Source organism: Zingiber officinale, chromosome 8B (genome assembly GCF_018446385.1).
Source record: "Zingiber officinale cultivar Zhangliang chromosome 8B, Zo_v1.1, whole genome shotgun sequence".
In the NCBI taxonomy this organism is placed as follows: domain Eukaryota; kingdom Viridiplantae; phylum Streptophyta; class Magnoliopsida; order Zingiberales; family Zingiberaceae; genus Zingiber; species Zingiber officinale.
Window position 1 is genome coordinate 102,821,276 of NC_056001.1, and position 17,791 is coordinate 102,839,066.

General features: G+C 36.5%; 2 protein-coding genes across 2 annotated transcripts; one reads left to right on the forward strand and one right to left on the reverse strand.

The window, feature by feature from the left end:
• Positions 1-979: 979 nt before the first annotated feature.
• On the forward strand, positions 980-9,463 carry LOC122016164. The gene is made up of 12 exons (XM_042573386.1): positions 980-1,225; positions 1,359-1,434; positions 2,334-2,402; positions 2,524-2,967; positions 3,069-3,516; positions 3,647-3,749; positions 3,847-3,977; positions 4,509-4,740; positions 7,000-7,135; positions 7,945-8,039; positions 8,129-8,252; positions 9,001-9,463. The coding sequence occupies exons 1-12, from the start codon at positions 1,143-1,145 to the stop codon at positions 9,061-9,063; spliced, it is 2,004 nt and encodes a 667-aa protein (XP_042429320.1). The 5' UTR covers positions 980-1,142; the 3' UTR covers positions 9,064-9,463.
• Positions 9,464-10,710: 1,247 nt separating this feature from the next.
• LOC122017238 (proteasome subunit beta type-1) lies at positions 10,711-15,137 on the reverse strand. The gene is made up of 7 exons (XM_042574799.1): positions 15,003-15,137; positions 14,814-14,921; positions 14,620-14,701; positions 11,511-11,640; positions 11,282-11,424; positions 11,126-11,212; positions 10,711-11,042 (listed from the first exon to the last, which is right to left on the reverse strand). The coding sequence occupies exons 1-7, from the start codon at positions 15,041-15,043 to the stop codon at positions 10,968-10,970; spliced, it is 666 nt and encodes a 221-aa protein (XP_042430733.1). The 5' UTR covers positions 15,044-15,137; the 3' UTR covers positions 10,711-10,967.
• Between the last annotated feature and the right edge of the window lie 2,654 nt (positions 15,138-17,791).

Here is a 17,791-nt window from a genome sequence, read left to right on the forward strand (position 1 = left end):
GATTTGATTCTATAGAAAATTTTTATTGATCAATAAATCGGGAAGCACTCGTACTAGATAGCTTAGCTCTACTCGATCACAGACATTTTTACATTACAACACTTCTAACAGAGGAATAAATAGTTAATTTTGGAAGAATTTATTGTGAGCATCTTTCAGATATGAATGTATCCGATTCAAAATGAAAGAACTTGTATGAGTATCTCAGTTTCAATTTAAACATTGATTTGATTCACACTCCATGTTTTGAGAAGGATTTCTCATATGGAAAGAGAAAAAAAAACGGAGTCTTTCTCTAAAAAAATGCGTTTAGAAAGGACAGATGTATAGAACCTCAAAATGAAATCTCTTCTAAACATGTATGCCATGGTTTCTTATTTTGACAAGATGAAAATATCTAAATTTTACCATCCTTTTAGAGATTTTTTCAGAGCAATTGTTGATACTAAGGATACTAAGCAGTAGACACAAATTCCCAACATCCCATAGTTAAACGATTTATTTTAAGGAAAAATTTCTATAAATATATTGTTACTAGGATCGAATCATGGTATATGAATGGTAATTTGATGTTCTTTTACTGTATCATAGCTTTGAGGATATACGTGAGGTAATATAAGATAAATTACTAATTAAGGAGAGAAGAGAAATTTTTATAAAATTTAAAAGAGTAATACGATGGAAACTTTATGATTTACATATGACATGAAAAAAAATTATTAATATAAAAAGATATTTGATAATTTAATGAATATGGATGTGAGGATTGAATGCAATTTAAATCCGACCTATTATCCTTCCCAATTATTACAACCTAAATCTTAAAATCTATCCCAAATTATTTCATATAATTTATTTTAATTAGGACGTCCATTTAATTTTAATGGTGAAAAAGAGCACTTATGAGTCATGACTGCTCCTTTTGATTTTTACCTTTTTTTAAAAAAAATATGGAAGGTGCTTTTAAAAAAACGATTTTTAGTAAATCGACTGTGCGGCTTTCCTCGTTAAATTTCTCACGCCGTCGCCGGCGAAAGGAGCCCTCAGTCGCCACATCTCCTGCCTCATCACTGGCCGTATCTATTCTCTCGCTCGACTCGCCTCGCCTCGCCTCGCCGCCCACCTAGCGTATTGCGTTCTCCATGCCTGCCGAGGAGACTGCCGCGGATGGCCCTGCCATTCGAGCCCTGGGTTCCCTCTTCAGTCTCTCCGAAGTTTATCTTTGGTGAGCCAGCATATCGATATCCTCCTATTCCCGTTCTCCCTGAGCATTGGCTGTTCCTTTTTTTCTGTACTTTCTACATCCTCTTTTTGCTAGGGTTTATCTTTACCTCGTGTGCTCGGTTTTACATGGTCAGGGATGATGCTAAGGCTAGCGATTCGGAGGTCTCTGATTGCATCGTTAACTTGGAGGAGGATGAGGAAGAACCTATGGTACTTTTTCCTTTTTTTTTTTTTTTTTGAATCCAGCAACCAGCTTTTCACTTGCGCGCTCTCGTCAACTCTGCTCATGATGATGACCTTGATGTTTTGGATTTACCTAAAATAAATAATTTACTGTTGAAAACAGTTGGATAAAGCGTCAGCATGTAGAGTTGCCTCAGTTCATCAGTGCTCTGCGAAAAAGAAATATATACGTTTTCATTGTTCTTAAAGGTAGCTTAGGGTCATCTTTAATCATGGGCTTTACTATAAAAAAAACTAGAATACATTGTTAAAAATCACCAAGTAGATATAAAGAAGGCAGAAGATACTATACAATGGAGAGTTTACTCTAAATTTGAGAAAAGAGGAGTCTTATATAGAAGATTAGGTTGTATCTACCACAAGGTCAATGTAATGATTCTCATTGGTGCTCAATATACTGACGTGGTGATTAACACAATGAATTTAACTAAAATTAGATTGAGTTTAGATCTTCCTAATGTTGTACATAAATGCCACTTTAAGGGAGGCTTGCTTAAAAATTCTCATATTATGATCAAATGAAAAAAGACAAACTTAATTTATTTAAACTATACCTCTTAAAATATCATGATCATCAAATCAAGTTGATCCCAACTATTTTGGTTGACTACATGATTTTTTTTCCTCCATTGAACTTAGCAAACAAGGCTCTATTGCCATCATATACATGTCTTCAGAACCACTATGTTAATTATAATCTTCATTGATCTCTATATATCTTATACCTTCAGTTATTGATTGAATTTATTTAGTTTTTTTGCATGTGTAATTGTGTTTGAACATGCTCATATCTTTCTAACCTTCCTTTTCTCACCTTATCATCTATTTGAGCTACTTAGTTGCCATCATTTAATTTTTCTTTGAAGGAAAATATCGAATTAGCTCATCACATGGCTACTCTTGGACTCCCTGTTTCTTTTGGTACAACCAAACAGGTAAGTTGTGATTGAAGATCAGTAAATATGTACTTGCAATTTTGTTTTCCTATTGGTGTGCATGCTGCACCTTATATTGTTATTTTGCCATTTGCTTGCCTATCTTTTTCTTTCATTGTAGAGGAAGACAGCTACTCCAAGGAAGAGAAAGTCAGTGCTTGTGAAATGCAAGTTAGTTTACAATGATACGGAAAACCAACAACCTGGACTGCTTGAAGTTGAACAGGGAAAATATTCTTTGCCAGATTTTCTTCCTAATAGCACAGACAGAACTATTGAAGGTGAATGTATAGCCTCTGACAGTGACACTTTGGAGGAAAACTCCAGTGGCTGTGTTCATGTTGATTCTATTCCTGGGTGTGTGAGTGATACTTCTGTAATGATCAGCAAAGCTACTGAAAGTCAAGTTTGTGCCAAAATGGTAACATCGAACCATATGGTTGATGAAATTCAGACAAGTGGAACTGATCTTGGGGCCGAAGACTTATACGAGGCCTGCAAGCTTTCACCAGATATTTTGGAAGATTCAAGCTCGGGTTGTTATCCAGCATCACCTAGCAAACAGGTTAATCCTCCTATTTTGTCTGATGTTAATAGAAAAGAATTATGTTCTCGATAACAATTGCCATGGCTGCATAACTGTTATTCTCTTTTTGGTTTTTGCAGCATCCTCAAAGTACTTATGTCAACTGGGAATTTGGTGATTGGATGATAATATGGGATGATTTTTATGGGAGGAATTACTTTTACAACTCGAAAACTCAGGAGACAACATGGTATGCTCCTCCAGGATTGGAGTATTTGACAAACTCAGGCAGCATATATACTTCTAATGGGTTGTCTGCTGATGCAGCTCAAGAGCATCCATATTATAGCTTTGACTATGATGCTGCCAAAGATCAGGATACAAACATTGTTGAAGATGGGAGTGAAGTAGCAGAACCTTTGGAATTTGAAAATGCAAATAATCTTTCCTCACATTCCTCTGCAAAAACTGATGATGCTAGTGGTATTAATAGTTTTGCTTCGCATCTCAAAATAGCCACCGATATTGACAAACACATGGATAGTCTGTTGATGCACCATTCTGCTTCCATCAGTGACTATGCAATAGGTTAACCTAGACCTCCTCCATCAAAATTCTCTTTATCTTTTGCTTGTCCAATCTACATAGTTTTAATGAATTTCAGTCTGTTTATTGTGGATGTCCAACGTAAAATTGTTATATTCTGTCTCTAAAACAGAGGAGGATGCTGTTCAACATTCAGATAAACTTGAAGATAAGCCCACTTTCAATGAGTCATTCGATGTGCCTGATGAAATATTTCCACTCGCCATAAGCAATTGGTATATTATTATTTCACTTTCTTATCATTCAAATGTTGTTCACAATCACTCATCTAAGTTTCATCCTGGTATTTATTTGTTCTTGTACCTTTTTCAGTTTGTCCACTTCCTCAAATGATGTATGTTATGATAGAGGTACAGAAAATTCTAAGGTGGAGCAGCTTGATAATAATCTTGATTCTACTGTTATTGTCAAAAAGGAATCGAGAGAGAGAAGCCATAAACCTGGTTAGTAAAATTATATTGCTCGTATGCAAATGCCAGAAGCACTATTTTTTGTATTCTTTGCATCATTTTTCTTTGAGTTAGATATAATGTTCTCTATGGGGGAGAAAATTTGTAGTTCAGGATATTTTATGGAGGGTACTCGGGGGAGTGTAGGAGTATTCTTCCAACCAAAATCTGTATTGTATTCTGCATTGAGTATTCTAATTTTCCTGGTAAAACAAATAAGAACTAGAGTTTGTTGGAACCTCACCACCATCCTGGTGGCAGAGAGTGTGGCAAGCTTGCCTCAATGATGGGGTTGATTTCCATCTGAGCACATTCCATGCAATTTATTGACCTTATACTTCATTTTTGTTTCAAATAGAAAGAATTTCTTTTGACCTGCTCCATAATTATTAACTTTTAGATAAAAGATCCTCCCTCCCCGTTCCATAACTTTTTATATAATGTTCTTGCTATCCCCATTTTGCAATTAAGCGTCATGGTTTTGGGCCATAAGCATCACTTAGATTTATGTTTCTCTCCTTTCAGAACCTAAAATTCAAGCATCATCTGGAGACATTTCTGCAAATATTTTCAAGTATTGGTTCCAAAGGTATTTATTGTTTTCGCGATATGATAGAGGCATAAAGATGGATGAAGAAGGATGGTTTTCTGTCACACCAGAGGCTATTGCAAGACATCAAGCAACTCGTTGTGGCGGTGGTATTGTGATTGATTGTTTTACTGGTGTTGGTGGAAATGCTATCCAATTTGCCATGAAGTGCGTCAGTAAATTTTGTTTTGGGAAAGATCATCCTTAAATGTTTATTATATATATCATGCATCAGAACTAACCCTTTGACGATGGAACTATCCCTGCAGACTAGAACTTACTTGGTTAACTATAATTACCAACTGTATCCTCGTAGTTATATGAAATTGGCATCCTAAAAATGGATGTTTAACCCATGGATTAGACGCCTAGCTGAGCAAAACTCTTCCATGATTGCGATTCATTGGAGGTATAGAAAATAAGTGCGTAGCAGAATTAAAAATAATAAAACAAGTTCAGAGTCTTTGGTGACTCATACTCCAAGACATAGGTCCTTTGACCTTTCCGATGGGTAATCCACTATCAAATCGCTTCTTTACAAAAGATAGGTTGGTAACAAGACTACCAACCTTAGAATATAATATGTAGAAAGAAAACGAGAGTAATATAAAGCAATAACTACACGTGATCCAAGTCAAGGCTCGTTTGAGCACGTAGCGGCGTTGTGTCATTCTTGCGTCGTTGAGGCTTGAATGCGGCAGAGTATTGTCGTTTCGAAGCTTGAAGCGTAGTAGAAAATATTGTTATGGGAAGGCTGGCCAAACCCTTCTTTTAAGCAGTGTTGGAGGCGCCTCCAATGTGCTCCGAGGCGCCTCTCGGCAACGAAACTCTATCCTCAAACTTTATCCGCGCGAGGGTGCCTTCGCCCTATCCAGGGCACCTCCATTCAACTCCGAGGTGCCTTCCCACAGTCGTAGCTCCGAGGCGCCTCGATCATTGTTCATTCGAGGCTAACTTTTGCACTTTAGCATCTGCAAAATATGTTAGTCCAAATAACAAAGATACCCTACAAAACAGTGTTAGCTAATGAATAAAAGAAATAGATTTATGACTTAGATCTTGTCTTACCAAGACCAGAATCTAGTCAAGTCTCAACTTAGACTTTCAAAATGGATCTAAGCTAGACCAACACTTACAACTCCACTAGGCTCTTCCTCACTGGATCTCTCTCCGCCAGTGCTTACCCTTACTTACCTGCTAAACTTCTGGTCCTCCAGAGCTGTTTGGACTTTCTCTGGTCTTGCTTGCTGTTTGATTAATCTGATTTACTAAGACTTATCTGTAATATTGAGTTAGCACAATAAATATAATTATCATTATTAAGAATTCGTTGGTTCGGTCGACCGTGCGAGGTCGACCGGAAATCAGTCGGTCACACATGCTTGATGTTTACTCCTCCAACACTATTCATTACCTAGCGTTACTTCCCTCTAGGGTTGTCTAGCTTTACTCACTAGAACTTCTATTGTCTAACTTCACTCACTAGGATTTCCACCACGTAGCTTTACTTACTAGGATCTGGCTTCACTTACCAGGACTTCCACTTGCCTAACCTGCAGTTAGGACTAGTCACTCATAGACTTCTCACTTGCCTAACCTCCAGTTAGGGTTTATCCTTGCCTAACTTCCAATTAGGATTAGTCACTTAGTAGACTTCTCACCTGCCTAACCTTTGGTTAGGATTTACTCTTACTAGTCATCTAGTCCTTACCAGACTTCTCTCTTTCAAACATCAAATCCTGTTTGGATTAACCCTTAGTCAACTTGACCCGACATTGGTAAATTGTCAAATATCGAAACTCTAGATGCCGATTGCACCAACATATACGACCTCAGTAACCTGGGAGTAGAATTTATTGTTTATAAAGATGTTTATTCCTTTCAAGATAAGAAGTTTTCGGATAACTAACTTCAGTTTTGCTTTAGTAAGGTGACCATTAGTTTCTACAAGATTTGTTTACATTCCATGGTTACCTTGAGGCTTTTCTTGTCAGATTATCAACTAAACCTGCATGTTTTGGAACATGGAAAAATTTAGCATAATCAGAGTTGTCAGAGTTATTAATATGTTATGGGTTTAGTTCCACATGGTGTATATAGTTGTAGGGTGGTATCTTATATAAATTTGGAGTAATAGTTCTCTATGGAAGAACAAATGAATAATTCTCTCTCAGCTTCGACAAGCATATGGTGGGCCAACCAGCATCATTTGGTGAAAAAAAATTGGTTTAAGCACTTTGCTCAAAGTGATCTACTACCATAATTCCTCTGAAAAAAATTGTCAGCATCATTCCACAAGCCTAAAAAGTATAATATTGGGTTATTTAATTTTCTATTATAAAACATATACCATTCATGCAGATTGTTGTGCAGTTTTGTTATTCAGTGTTTGATAACATATTCAGTGTTTCAATATTGTTGTTTCAGGAGTGATCATGTTATTGCCATCGATATTGATCCGCAAAAAGTTGAGTATGCATATCATAATTCTACTATCTATGGTGTTAATCACAAGATAGACTTCATTCAAGGTGATTTTTTCAAGATAGCAGTTCATTTGAAGGTATGATTTCCAGCTAAATTCAATATATATACAGTAGTTTCTAACATTATACAAATAATTTCTTATAAGATGCAATACCATTTATTCCCAACATTACCATTCTTTACCCATATTTCATTGTTTATAGATCAATTTGTGAAGGTGCCTGCAACCAAGTTAGTAAAGACCTTGGGCGTCATTGTCAAGATCCTTGATTTAAATGTCTTTCTAGAATTGGATTCTTTTGTTTTGTTTGCAAAATATAGTTTTGAAACATGCTGTTGAATGATCTGTTCGATTTCAATTTGCTTACTTCATATTCATACAGATATTCCTTTAAAAATATTTTTTTCTTTCATTTTCTTTTCATGCTTGTATATATAAGTTCATGACTAGGTTTAGCTTGGGACCTTTTGTTTTATGGCTGAAGTATACCTCTGTAATTGACTCATTGATCTGATTTTTTAGTATTCGGATGTTTAGCAGAGTAGTTAATTGATGTATAAGTAATCCAGAAAGGATTAACGAATTGACAAACAGATATTTAAATTTCCTTATGACTGCTTGCTTCAACTGGAGTTCTATAGTAGCAAAATGATTGGATTATCTAGTCCAACTATTTTGGATATCAATATCTCGGCTTGTTGTAATTATCCAGGCCAATATCTTTCACTAATCTGCTATTACCTTGGTTGGTTGAGTGCAGGAATTTTTGTCATATATTGGTGAAATATTCGAATGATAGATCTAGAATTGTTTTACTTGAGAAGATAACTTTAATGCATTTAATCATATGGTTGTTATCTACCCATTTGACTTTAATGCTGTAGGGAGAGACAGTTTTCTTATCTCCTCCTTGGGGTGGACCTGATTATGTAAAAGTACAAACCTATGATCTCAGGACCATGCTTAAGCCTCATGATGGGTTTGCCTTCTTTTTTGTTGTTACTAATTTACAATTTTCTAATTCTGTTGTTGTTCTTTATTAATGAATTCATTTGATCGATTTATTAGGTTCTTTCTGTTTAAATGTGCAACTATGGTTGCCTCCAGAGTAGTACTGTTTCTTCCTAGAAATGTTGATTTCAACCAGTTGGCAGACCTTTCTTTATCAATGGATCCTCCTTGGAGAGTTGAGGTACATCGAATTCTAAATTGGAGCATGATTTTTGTGTGGGTTGACTGAATAATGCAGACAGTCTTAATTCTTTTTGGATATTATGATTGAAAAAAATGTGATTGTCTCTAATTTGTTCAAGCTAAATGCATTTTCTTGATCTAGGACTCAGTTTTTCAATCCACAAGTTGTGAATTTGAATCAGGGTATTACATCTTAGTTCTTAAAGGTCCAATTATTTGGGACAAAAAATATGAGGCAAATGAGGAAAAGGATCACAAAATTACATAGGAACTTCATCATTTATGTACAATTTTATGATCCTCTCTCTCATATCTTTCCTCCAAGTTGGACACTAAATGCTAACACCAAGATAAATGATCACATACTTGGCACAATAAAATGCCGAGGATGACTATGTTGCTGTACTATGCAATATTGTTTTGTACCAGATGACATATTGGTAGATGAATTATATTTCTACCTGTATGAAACCTAAGCTGTCGACTCAATTCTCGATCGAGTGGTGTCTCATGTAAAACAAGAAGTTTCATATGAGGACTACCAAATTTCTGTAGTGTGGGTGATGCCTTCAAGAATTTCATCTCCTGAGATTTCGCTAATACTAGAAAAGTTCATGCTGATTTGAACATGTTCTATATATTACTTTACTACCTGCATTAGTTTTATCTCGGATATTCAATGATATGTTTAGAATTGAAGGTGTGAGAGCTATACTCTACCTACATCTGCCTTTCCTCTATTTCAGGTCGAGAAGAACATACTGAACGGGAAGTTCAAAGCTGTTACTGCATATTTCAGTCGAACCTGAGCAAAAAATATGCTACTGAAGTGGAATCTTCAGTTTGCTTTAGCGACTGAAAGTGCACATCGGTTTTCCTTCTACGCCCATCCCCAACGTTCAGATTAGCGACTGAATGTGTTACTATCGCTGTAACAGGGTGTTCAGTGACACCTTTGCTTCTGATAGCAAAAGAAGCCAATATCTGCACCTGGAGATGCATATAGATTTTGTTTGTATGAGTACGCCGAAGGAAATTATATTTGTTAGTGCCCCTATCAGATCAGAGTATGATGTTCTTTAGGGGGAATGTATATTATTTATAGCCAGTCACCTTTATGTTTGCCTTGATTTTGTTTAAATGATTAAAAGTTGTATCTCTTACCTTTTGAGAAGCATTAGTGAATTTAAATCTGCAGAAAGTTGTCTATTTATATGGATTCATGCCGAACTCACATTGATAGAGCTGTAAATATGCCGAGTGAAACATTGTGGTGTTTAAACTTGTTTAATTGAGCCGAGTCTTAAATGTACCAAGTCGTTAAAATGATTCTTCAAGTTTGGTTTGATTTTTTTTTTTTTTATGAGCTTAGCTTTAATTTTGATCCGTTTAGATGTTATTGAACTTGTAATTCAAATTTGTTTGATTGTTTGAAACTTTTGCATTTTAAGTTTGTTTGATTATTATTATTAAGTTTGATAATATAAATTTGTTTGTTCACTTCGAAAGTTTTTTTTTATTTATTTAGCAAGTTTACGAGAGTATTATTGATGAACATTATTTACGAATATTAACAGACTTAACATATATGTTTTAAAGCTTGTTCATTTAATTAGAATTGTTCAAGCTTGTTCATTTAATTAATCTTATAAATATTAAATGAATATCAATAAGTTTTTTATCAAGTGGAACATTAAATTTGTTCACGAATATTTTATTCATTTATAAACCTATATATTCATTAGCTGATGTTGCTCCCATGAGTGATATAGTTGGTACTTACACATGATGTTGTTGTAATAGGTCATATGATTGTTTCCAATGTGTGCATGATGTTGTTGTAATAGGTCATGTGATTGTTTCCAATGTGTGCAAAATATATCGGGTTAACTGATCCTATGCAAATGACTACTGTGTTGAATGAAATTCTCTGTAATTTATTTCATTTTCAGATCGTATGGGATAATCTTAGAATGACTCTTATTGTTGTTTTATTATTTTGTGTTCAAAACTTCGTTAAGGGTCTTTTACAAAATAAAAACAATAAATATAGAGGGAAATTTTTTTTAAAAAAATTGATAAAATCAATTAATCTTGTTGACTATCCCAGAGATTAATATTCTTTGGTTATATTTCCTATTTGGAGAAAAAATTTCTACAAATACGTCATAATTGAAGATCGAATCATGAATCCTAAATGACGACCTAGATACCATAGTCCCGAGGACAACGGTAAATATAAAGAGAAAGAACAGTCCGAGGTTATTTTTGCAAATTAAATCCACGATTTTCAAATCAGACTACAATTTTATTGCGTCTAAACTCCCCTCCAAACGATAAATATAAACAGATGATTAAAATAAAAAACGAGCAATTCTTCAACCACCAGCAACAGCAACTAAACTTATCCCATTAACGGTGAGATCGGCTCTACGACCAATTTTATAAAATATAAATAAAAAAAATGCGTGTCCGCGAGTATGTAAATTGCATCAGTTATGTTCAAATATAATGCGAAAACAACTAATGTTTGAATATAGTTTTCCCAACAATCAAACTCCAACGTATTCAGCCAACAACCATACAACTCACGGTGGTCTAAAAGAATCGAAAAGCTAAACAATGTCTGATTTGATAATAGATAGCAAAGGAAGCATCATAGTTGTGACGACAACTAAATAAACAGCCTTCCCCTTCCATTTCCCAGGGGCGGTCAGTCCTTCCTCAACTCCATCAATTCCTGCCGGATGCCTGATGCATTTATAACGACGATTTCTACTTTATCACCCTGCAAAAACATCATTCCGGAGGAAGATGAGTATTATTGGATGAACAATCAAGCCAAACCCACAGCAGTTTTGAGAGATATACTGTGTATATGTCTCTTTCGGTGGCTGATGCAAAGACATCTTTAACCAAATCAACTGCCTCTGCTTCGGATAGAGGTGTGACGGCATCCTGTTCAATTCAGTGAGGATTAAACCATTAAAATAAATTCAGAACCAATTATTAGAATGAGAAACATACCTTTGCAGGTAATAATAGGGGACTTGGAGATTTTAGCTGGTTGTCCAGAACTGGTATGATAAGTCCTGCACCGGTGCCCTGGGCACTGTAGCCAACTCTCTCGTAGGAACCAACAGCATCATATGTGAAAACACAGCCCTTTCCTGAACAAGTCGGTGATGTAACTACACAGAAGATCAAGTACATTTTTGAAAAGTGGAGTTTGAACTGAGTCGATGAGAATTTATACCATCACTGTCAAGCCCGCCTAGGATGTTGAAAGTGTAATATGGGAAGAAGCGCTTGTAGTAGAGGGTATTAGACAAGAGCTGAGCCATCGCAGGGCAGCTCATTTGTTTGTTGTGTTGATGCTGATAGATCTGCAGAATGAAACAGATAAGATAATTACTAGGGATCATGTGACCAAACAACGATGTCCTCCAACTTTCTACTACCACTTCCGAAACCTTCCTATCTGGAATCACTGGTATGATTTTCATATAAACTTTAAATTCCTATTGATTTATTTGCTAAATTCTGAAAAAACTCAATTATCTGTCAGTGTAGGTGATTGATAACCACACATGACTATCTTCGAAAGGAAATTGAAAAATGCAAAAGTGTTATAAAGTAAAACCAACACATGCAAGTCAATAAAACCATTAATTTTCTCTATGTGCTATGTTTTAATACCATAAGATAAATGAATACTGATGATTAATAGTGAATTGATTCTCAAGATATCCACTGACTGCTGGAAAGAAATGCTGAAACATCTAACAGTAGAATCCAGAAAAGATACATTGGCCAGACAGAAGCCTGTTTTTTAACATTAAATATTGCTTCTGACAGTCGTTGCAAGATTAGTACAACATAAAATTTCATGGCGGTGATTTAGTTTGGCTAAAATGTCATGAGTAAAATTTCAAAATATTTATAGTGGTTAGATTATGATTCATGGATTGTTGTTATTATTGCAAGTAGCCTTTTTGTTGTTTTATTAAGGTTATTAGATGGGCCAAGTTTATTCAGGATCAAAGGTTTTCAAACAAGTAAACCAGGATTCAGTTTGAATTAGCATTCTGAATCCAACATTCCTATTTCATTCTTACAAGTAAGTTAAATAGTTTTATATTTCTAAATTCCCTCCTCAGATAACAACAAGAAAACAAAAAACCACTCAGAAAACAGGAATGAGCTTATTATTGTTCAGTACAGATTCCTCCTAAACATGTTATGCTACTCTAGATCATCTACAAGTACATTCAGTGTTAGCCATTCAAGTCAAGAATGATCGCCTTAACATTCTTGCAGTATCAAGATTAGTAGATTACCTAAAGAAACCATGACAGGTATCTGTTGACCATGGTCACATGTAAATGCAGAGGAGCCAATGAGGCCATCCACAGAATATGAACATCAATGCAATTTTGATCTTAATCGCTACTTGAGTTTAAATTTATTTTCAGATGAGCAATGCAAACATTTAAGATGTGTGGGTAAATTTGTAAAGAATGATAAATCCATCAGAATGAGATATCTCAATTCAATCAATGATATACTACAAATCTAAATCTTATACAATGCATGGAATTGAAGACGCTTGGAGATGAGGAACTTAGAAATATTCAGGAATATGACTTTAACTGAAATTAAGTATATCTACACTATAATCCATTTCTCTATTAAATGACCATTTTTGAAAGAAAAAAAAAATGTTGCTTGAATATACAACTCAAATTATGTAATAATAACTATAACAATGACAAGCTATTATAATTCCATCATCAACCAACACTGGCTACATAAATTGTGAGTTGCTTAGAAACACATCTAAATTTGTTAGTCGCTTAATTCTTAATCTTCTTCACTACCTAAATCTATAGATTATAAATAAATCAATAAATTTGGGTTTAACCAGTTGATCTATGTTGGCCTAGCATGGGCCCACATGCAGTTTGAACAAGTGACCCGAAGCTCATCCGATTCAATTTCTCATTCAGTTTTTGTAACTATGGACAGAAAAACCATGTGGATTTCAGTCTTGGCAGGAATGTCAAGCCTGAAACCCTAGTATAATCTAATATAGAGGGTTGTCTATTAATAAGATAGGTTTACAAGTTTCAACGAATAAAGTAATATTAACTTGAAATTAGGTATTTTTGGTCATTAATTAAACTGAATAAACATAATTGAGTAATTCATGGGGGCAGTCGTCGGTTTGCATCAGTACTATTGTCTAGATTGGACCGGAAGGAAGGTCAATCCAGGATCAAATCACAAACATTACTAGTACAAGCCTAAGTGCATTAACCTCCATCAGAACAACCATGTAGAGTAAGTTTTGGACTTGGCGGTCGACTATAAGCGCTGACCCGTGATTTACCTCTCTTCACATAACCTAAGAGCGGGCCATGAGGGGTGCCTAGGGTGATCGATCATAATCACCTTTTGCTACAATGTGGAGTAAGTTTTGCGTTAAATATTAATTAAAACTACCATCCATTTGAGATTGAGAAGTCATGCAATTAAAATTATCATGTATTATTCACTATGAATGTTTTCAAACAGCACTTTTGACTCTTCTACGTTCACTCAATTAGTAGACAAATCAGCAAAAATGCCTTCCAAAAAAGGCCAGTGTAAGTGATTTACAAAAGAAATCAGCAGGCCCTATAAAGGCCAATTTACTTGAAAGAATAGAAATTATGATAGATGGAAAATATAGAAAGGATAGGAAGTAATTAAAATGGATACAATTAAATTTCTCATTCATGTTGTTTACTTGAAATCATAGAAAAAATATAAAAGAATGAGTTCCCTTGCGATGCCATTATCCATGTTTGTCATTGAGGACAGACATCACGAATGAAATTATGTTGCTGAAGAAGAATAGGACAGTGTGGTTGCTGGCACGATAGGTGCTATGGTGACTAGGATTTATTGAGGATGAGAAGGAGATTGAAAATAAATTGGTATATGACAAAACTTAATCAAATTAAAAAGAGTAATCTAGTTATTATAAAAAACTTTCTTCCATTTCTGCTTAAATTTTTAAAAGGAACCAAAGTGAAATCACCCAAGTAAACAGCAATGGAAGCATCTCATACAATGTTTTTCATCCACCCACTTTCCTCTCAAGCAAACAGAGCCAAAAAAAAGTTCGACTGAGATTTGATATAAAGATTTCTATTCATGATCTAAAATTTCCATTCATCAGTGGTATCAGATCAAGTAGCATAGCACCCAAAAAAAGAAAAGATTGAAATCCTAGACAACCACCGGAGCTTGCAAAATAAAGAACATCCACGCCAAATAACCTAACGATGAAACTAAAGAACGAACTTTTCGCCACTTACCAAGTGTCTAGCTGCCAAGTTTTTCTGCAGAGCTTTCATATCGCCCTGGAAGCCAGAGGTGGCCAACACGCACTTGTCCGCCCTGCACCCAAAAAGCAACAAACAACAAAAAGAAAACATCTCCTCCGCATTAGCTCAGGGCCTAGGTCAGAATTTACAGTAAACAAAAGCAACAGAAACAAATGGAACCGTACAGATTGCAGATCTTAGAGAATTCCCGGGTATAGATGCTGTATCCGACGGAAAGCCTGGTATCGGCCGCAATCACGCAGTAGTCCGATCCGGCGATGGCGACGCACGTCCTGCACCGACAACAAGGAGGTTGAATCATAGAAGATACCGAATACCTGAAAACGAGATGGGATCAGGGGGATCGAGCGCACCCTCCATTGTTCTCGTACACCCAATCGCGACGAAGAGCCATGCTGCTACCGGCGTTGTCGATTTAGGTTTCGAGACCTCTCTCAGTACCTTTTGAGCAGCCTCGTTTCTTTTGCCTCAAGGCAAAGGCCTCGAGCGGCTTAATCGCAGCGGATTTTCTAATTTTTAGTATCCGATCCGCTCAAGGCGGAGTTTGGATTTTTTTTAAATTTTTGGGCCGGGTACTAATTTTTAGTGCCCGGCCCGCTCTTGGCGGAGTTTGGATTTGCATTTTGGGTAGGGTTCGAATCAATTTTCCTTCCAAACATAGGGCGAAGTGTAAAATAAGTATAAAATTATGTGAATGTGTATAGTTTGTTTTGGATTTGATATGTTGCACATCTCTCCGTGAGCATCCATGTTATTTTTTTTAAGGGTCTACTATCTAAGATTTAGGATTTAAGATATATATTTAGAGTAAAGGAAATAAAAATTTAAAAATAATAATAACATTTTTTAAATTAAGGATAATATATTAGATATCATGAAGGGATACATTTAAAATCTAAATTGGAAAAATACATTCAATACACGAGACAGGAAAGAGGTGAGTAGTAGCAAATTTTGCAATGCGATGAGCCACCATGTTAGCAGTTCGACTAGCAAAACATAAAGTGTTGCTAATAGATTTTTGAAAATCGAAGGTTGAAGTCACTACTTAGACGGCTATGGAAGACTTTGAGAACACCAAAACATTGTTGAAGGTCACATGAAGAGCAAGAAGGAGACTGTGATGAATAGCAAAAATTTCTGCATTGGGTCTAGTGACTAGCGCATGAGGTGTTGTCATCATGAGATATGGAGTTCGAATCTTGGCAAAGTCGAGATAAATGTCTCCATTATGTGCTAGTCACTATTTCAAAGGCTAGTAGTCGTCCGTGATCTATCTCTTTCGTATTGACCCTGGGACAAATTAGCGGGAATGTTGGGACGAATGTATTCACCTTTTTACCATCATGCAAAACATCAAAATGATCACGAATTACTGCACCAATACTAAAATGGTCATTCACTTCACTGAACCCCGCATCAACATCTATCCAAAAATGATTGGGCAGGGGGTTTGTCCACTTTCTCTCCTAAACAGGCAGACCCAAATGAGAGGAAGACAAGAGAGCAGAGTAAGCTTTTTGAAATTATTCAAAATAAGGCATGATCCATTCAATACAAATCGATTGTTTGGGCAAGTGAGAATCAAATATCTTTCCAAGTAGCCCACGCAAACATTGAAAATAATTCAAAATTTAGTCTCAATAGAACAAATGGCAAATATATACCGCAGTTTAAAAAAAGAAAGCTCATGACAATTCTTAAGATGCTCCCAAAATAAAGAACCCTTCCACAAATGAGAAATTCCAGGGCAAACTAAAAGGTAGTGACTTGTAGATGATAAGAAAGGACCACAAAGTGCACAATTTCCTTTCAAAGGAACATGATATCTAAGAAGATTCATATTAGTGGAATTAAAATCATGAATTGCAAGCCACAAAAAAATATGAACCTTAGGGGGATATGGAGAGACCAAATCGAATTCCACTAAGATAGTTGATCCTATCCGAAAGTTGAAGAGATGGAAAGTTGGGGATATGGCGCTCCCACTGACCGCTTGTAGATTCCGCTTAGACCTGCAACATAGATGACGTCAGTGCCGAGCCAAGGAAGGGGTCTCCGACGTTGGTCCTCCGACGCTCAAGTCAGTCACCGACGATGAAGTAGAAGGCAGAGCAAAAATGAACAGTAGAGAGCACAATGTCTCACGTATTACGTACCTCCGCCGATACTTGGACCCCCTATATAGAGCTCTTATAGCGCGCATACATGCTTCCCAAGGCAAGCACGCTTCCCAAAGTTTTTCCTGAAAAGACTTGTCCGTAAAGTGTCCCTGACACATTACTTTAACGGGTCGAGCATATCTCTGAAGTAATAGTGGAAGCTTTCGTCGTACGATCATCTGGTTGTCCATGCGCGGTGTCGGTGGCACCAACTCCTAAAAGGATGTCGATGGATATCAGAGAGGGTATACTGTTAGGTCGAGCGGGTTGGCCACTTGATTGGGATTTCGCCACTCTGGTGTCCTGTCCGGTCGGCCAGAACCTCACTACTCCTATGCGTGTGTCTGCTTGACCGAAGTTCCACTCTGTCACTGTCGAGACCTGTTGCCAAGCGGAGCGAGGTAGTCGCTCGACCGAAGTTGAACTCTGCTAATGTCGAGCTCTATTGTTTGGTCGAGCGGAGTAGTCGCTCGGCTCGGCTTCTGCACCCTGTCTCCTCCTCCGTTCGACGTCTAATAATTCATTGAGCGTCGGTCGTTTGACTCCTCCCCGTGTCGAAGGCGACGACGGATCGGGGCCTTCTCCCCTGGTCGAGGCATGTTTTGCCTAACCGGCCGATGCTATCTGCGCGTTGACCGCCTTGACTTTGACTTCCATAGTGGCCGCAGGGTGGGGCCCCTCATCATCACCACATCAATAGTAAAGGATGCGATGATTGAGAAGTGGGAGGGTCAAAGCAACCAATTTCAAATAAGTATGTCATTTTAATCGAATAATGACCTTTATCACTCCACTTCCAATATCTCAAGTCTTCTTAGTTCAGTTGTACCAGTGGAATATCAAGTATGTAATCCATAGGGCAAAGTAGCTCGAACTATGTCAACATTCCAAGTCCTTGAGGAGTGATTAAATATTTTACCATAAGCGAACTTGAGTTTGAGATATGCAAAGAGGTGCGACCATTAGGTAGCCCGAAATCC

Excerpts from the sequence above, each read along its gene's own strand:
- LOC122016164 (XM_042573386.1), top strand. The coding sequence starts at position 1,143 with ATGCCTGCCGAGGAGACTGCCGCGGATGGCCCTGCCATTCGAGCCCTG. Across the intron at positions 4,741-6,999 it reads GCTATCCAATTTGCCATGAA|GAGTGATCATGTTATTGCCA; the intron begins GTGCGTCAGTAA and ends TTGTTGTTTCAG. Across the intron at positions 8,040-8,128 it reads ATGCTTAAGCCTCATGATGG|GTTCTTTCTGTTTAAATGTG; the intron begins GTTTGCCTTCTT and ends TCGATTTATTAG.
- LOC122017238 (XM_042574799.1), bottom strand. The coding sequence starts at position 15,043 with ATGGCTCTTCGTCGCGATTGGGTGTACGAGAACAATGGAGG. Across the intron at positions 14,702-14,813 it reads TTCTCTAAGATCTGCAATCT|GGCGGACAAGTGCGTGTTGG; the intron begins GTACGGTTCCAT and ends TTTTGGGTGCAG. Across the intron at positions 11,043-11,125 it reads CCGAAAGAGACATATACACA|GGTGATAAAGTAGAAATCGT; the intron begins GTATATCTCTCA and ends ATGTTTTTGCAG.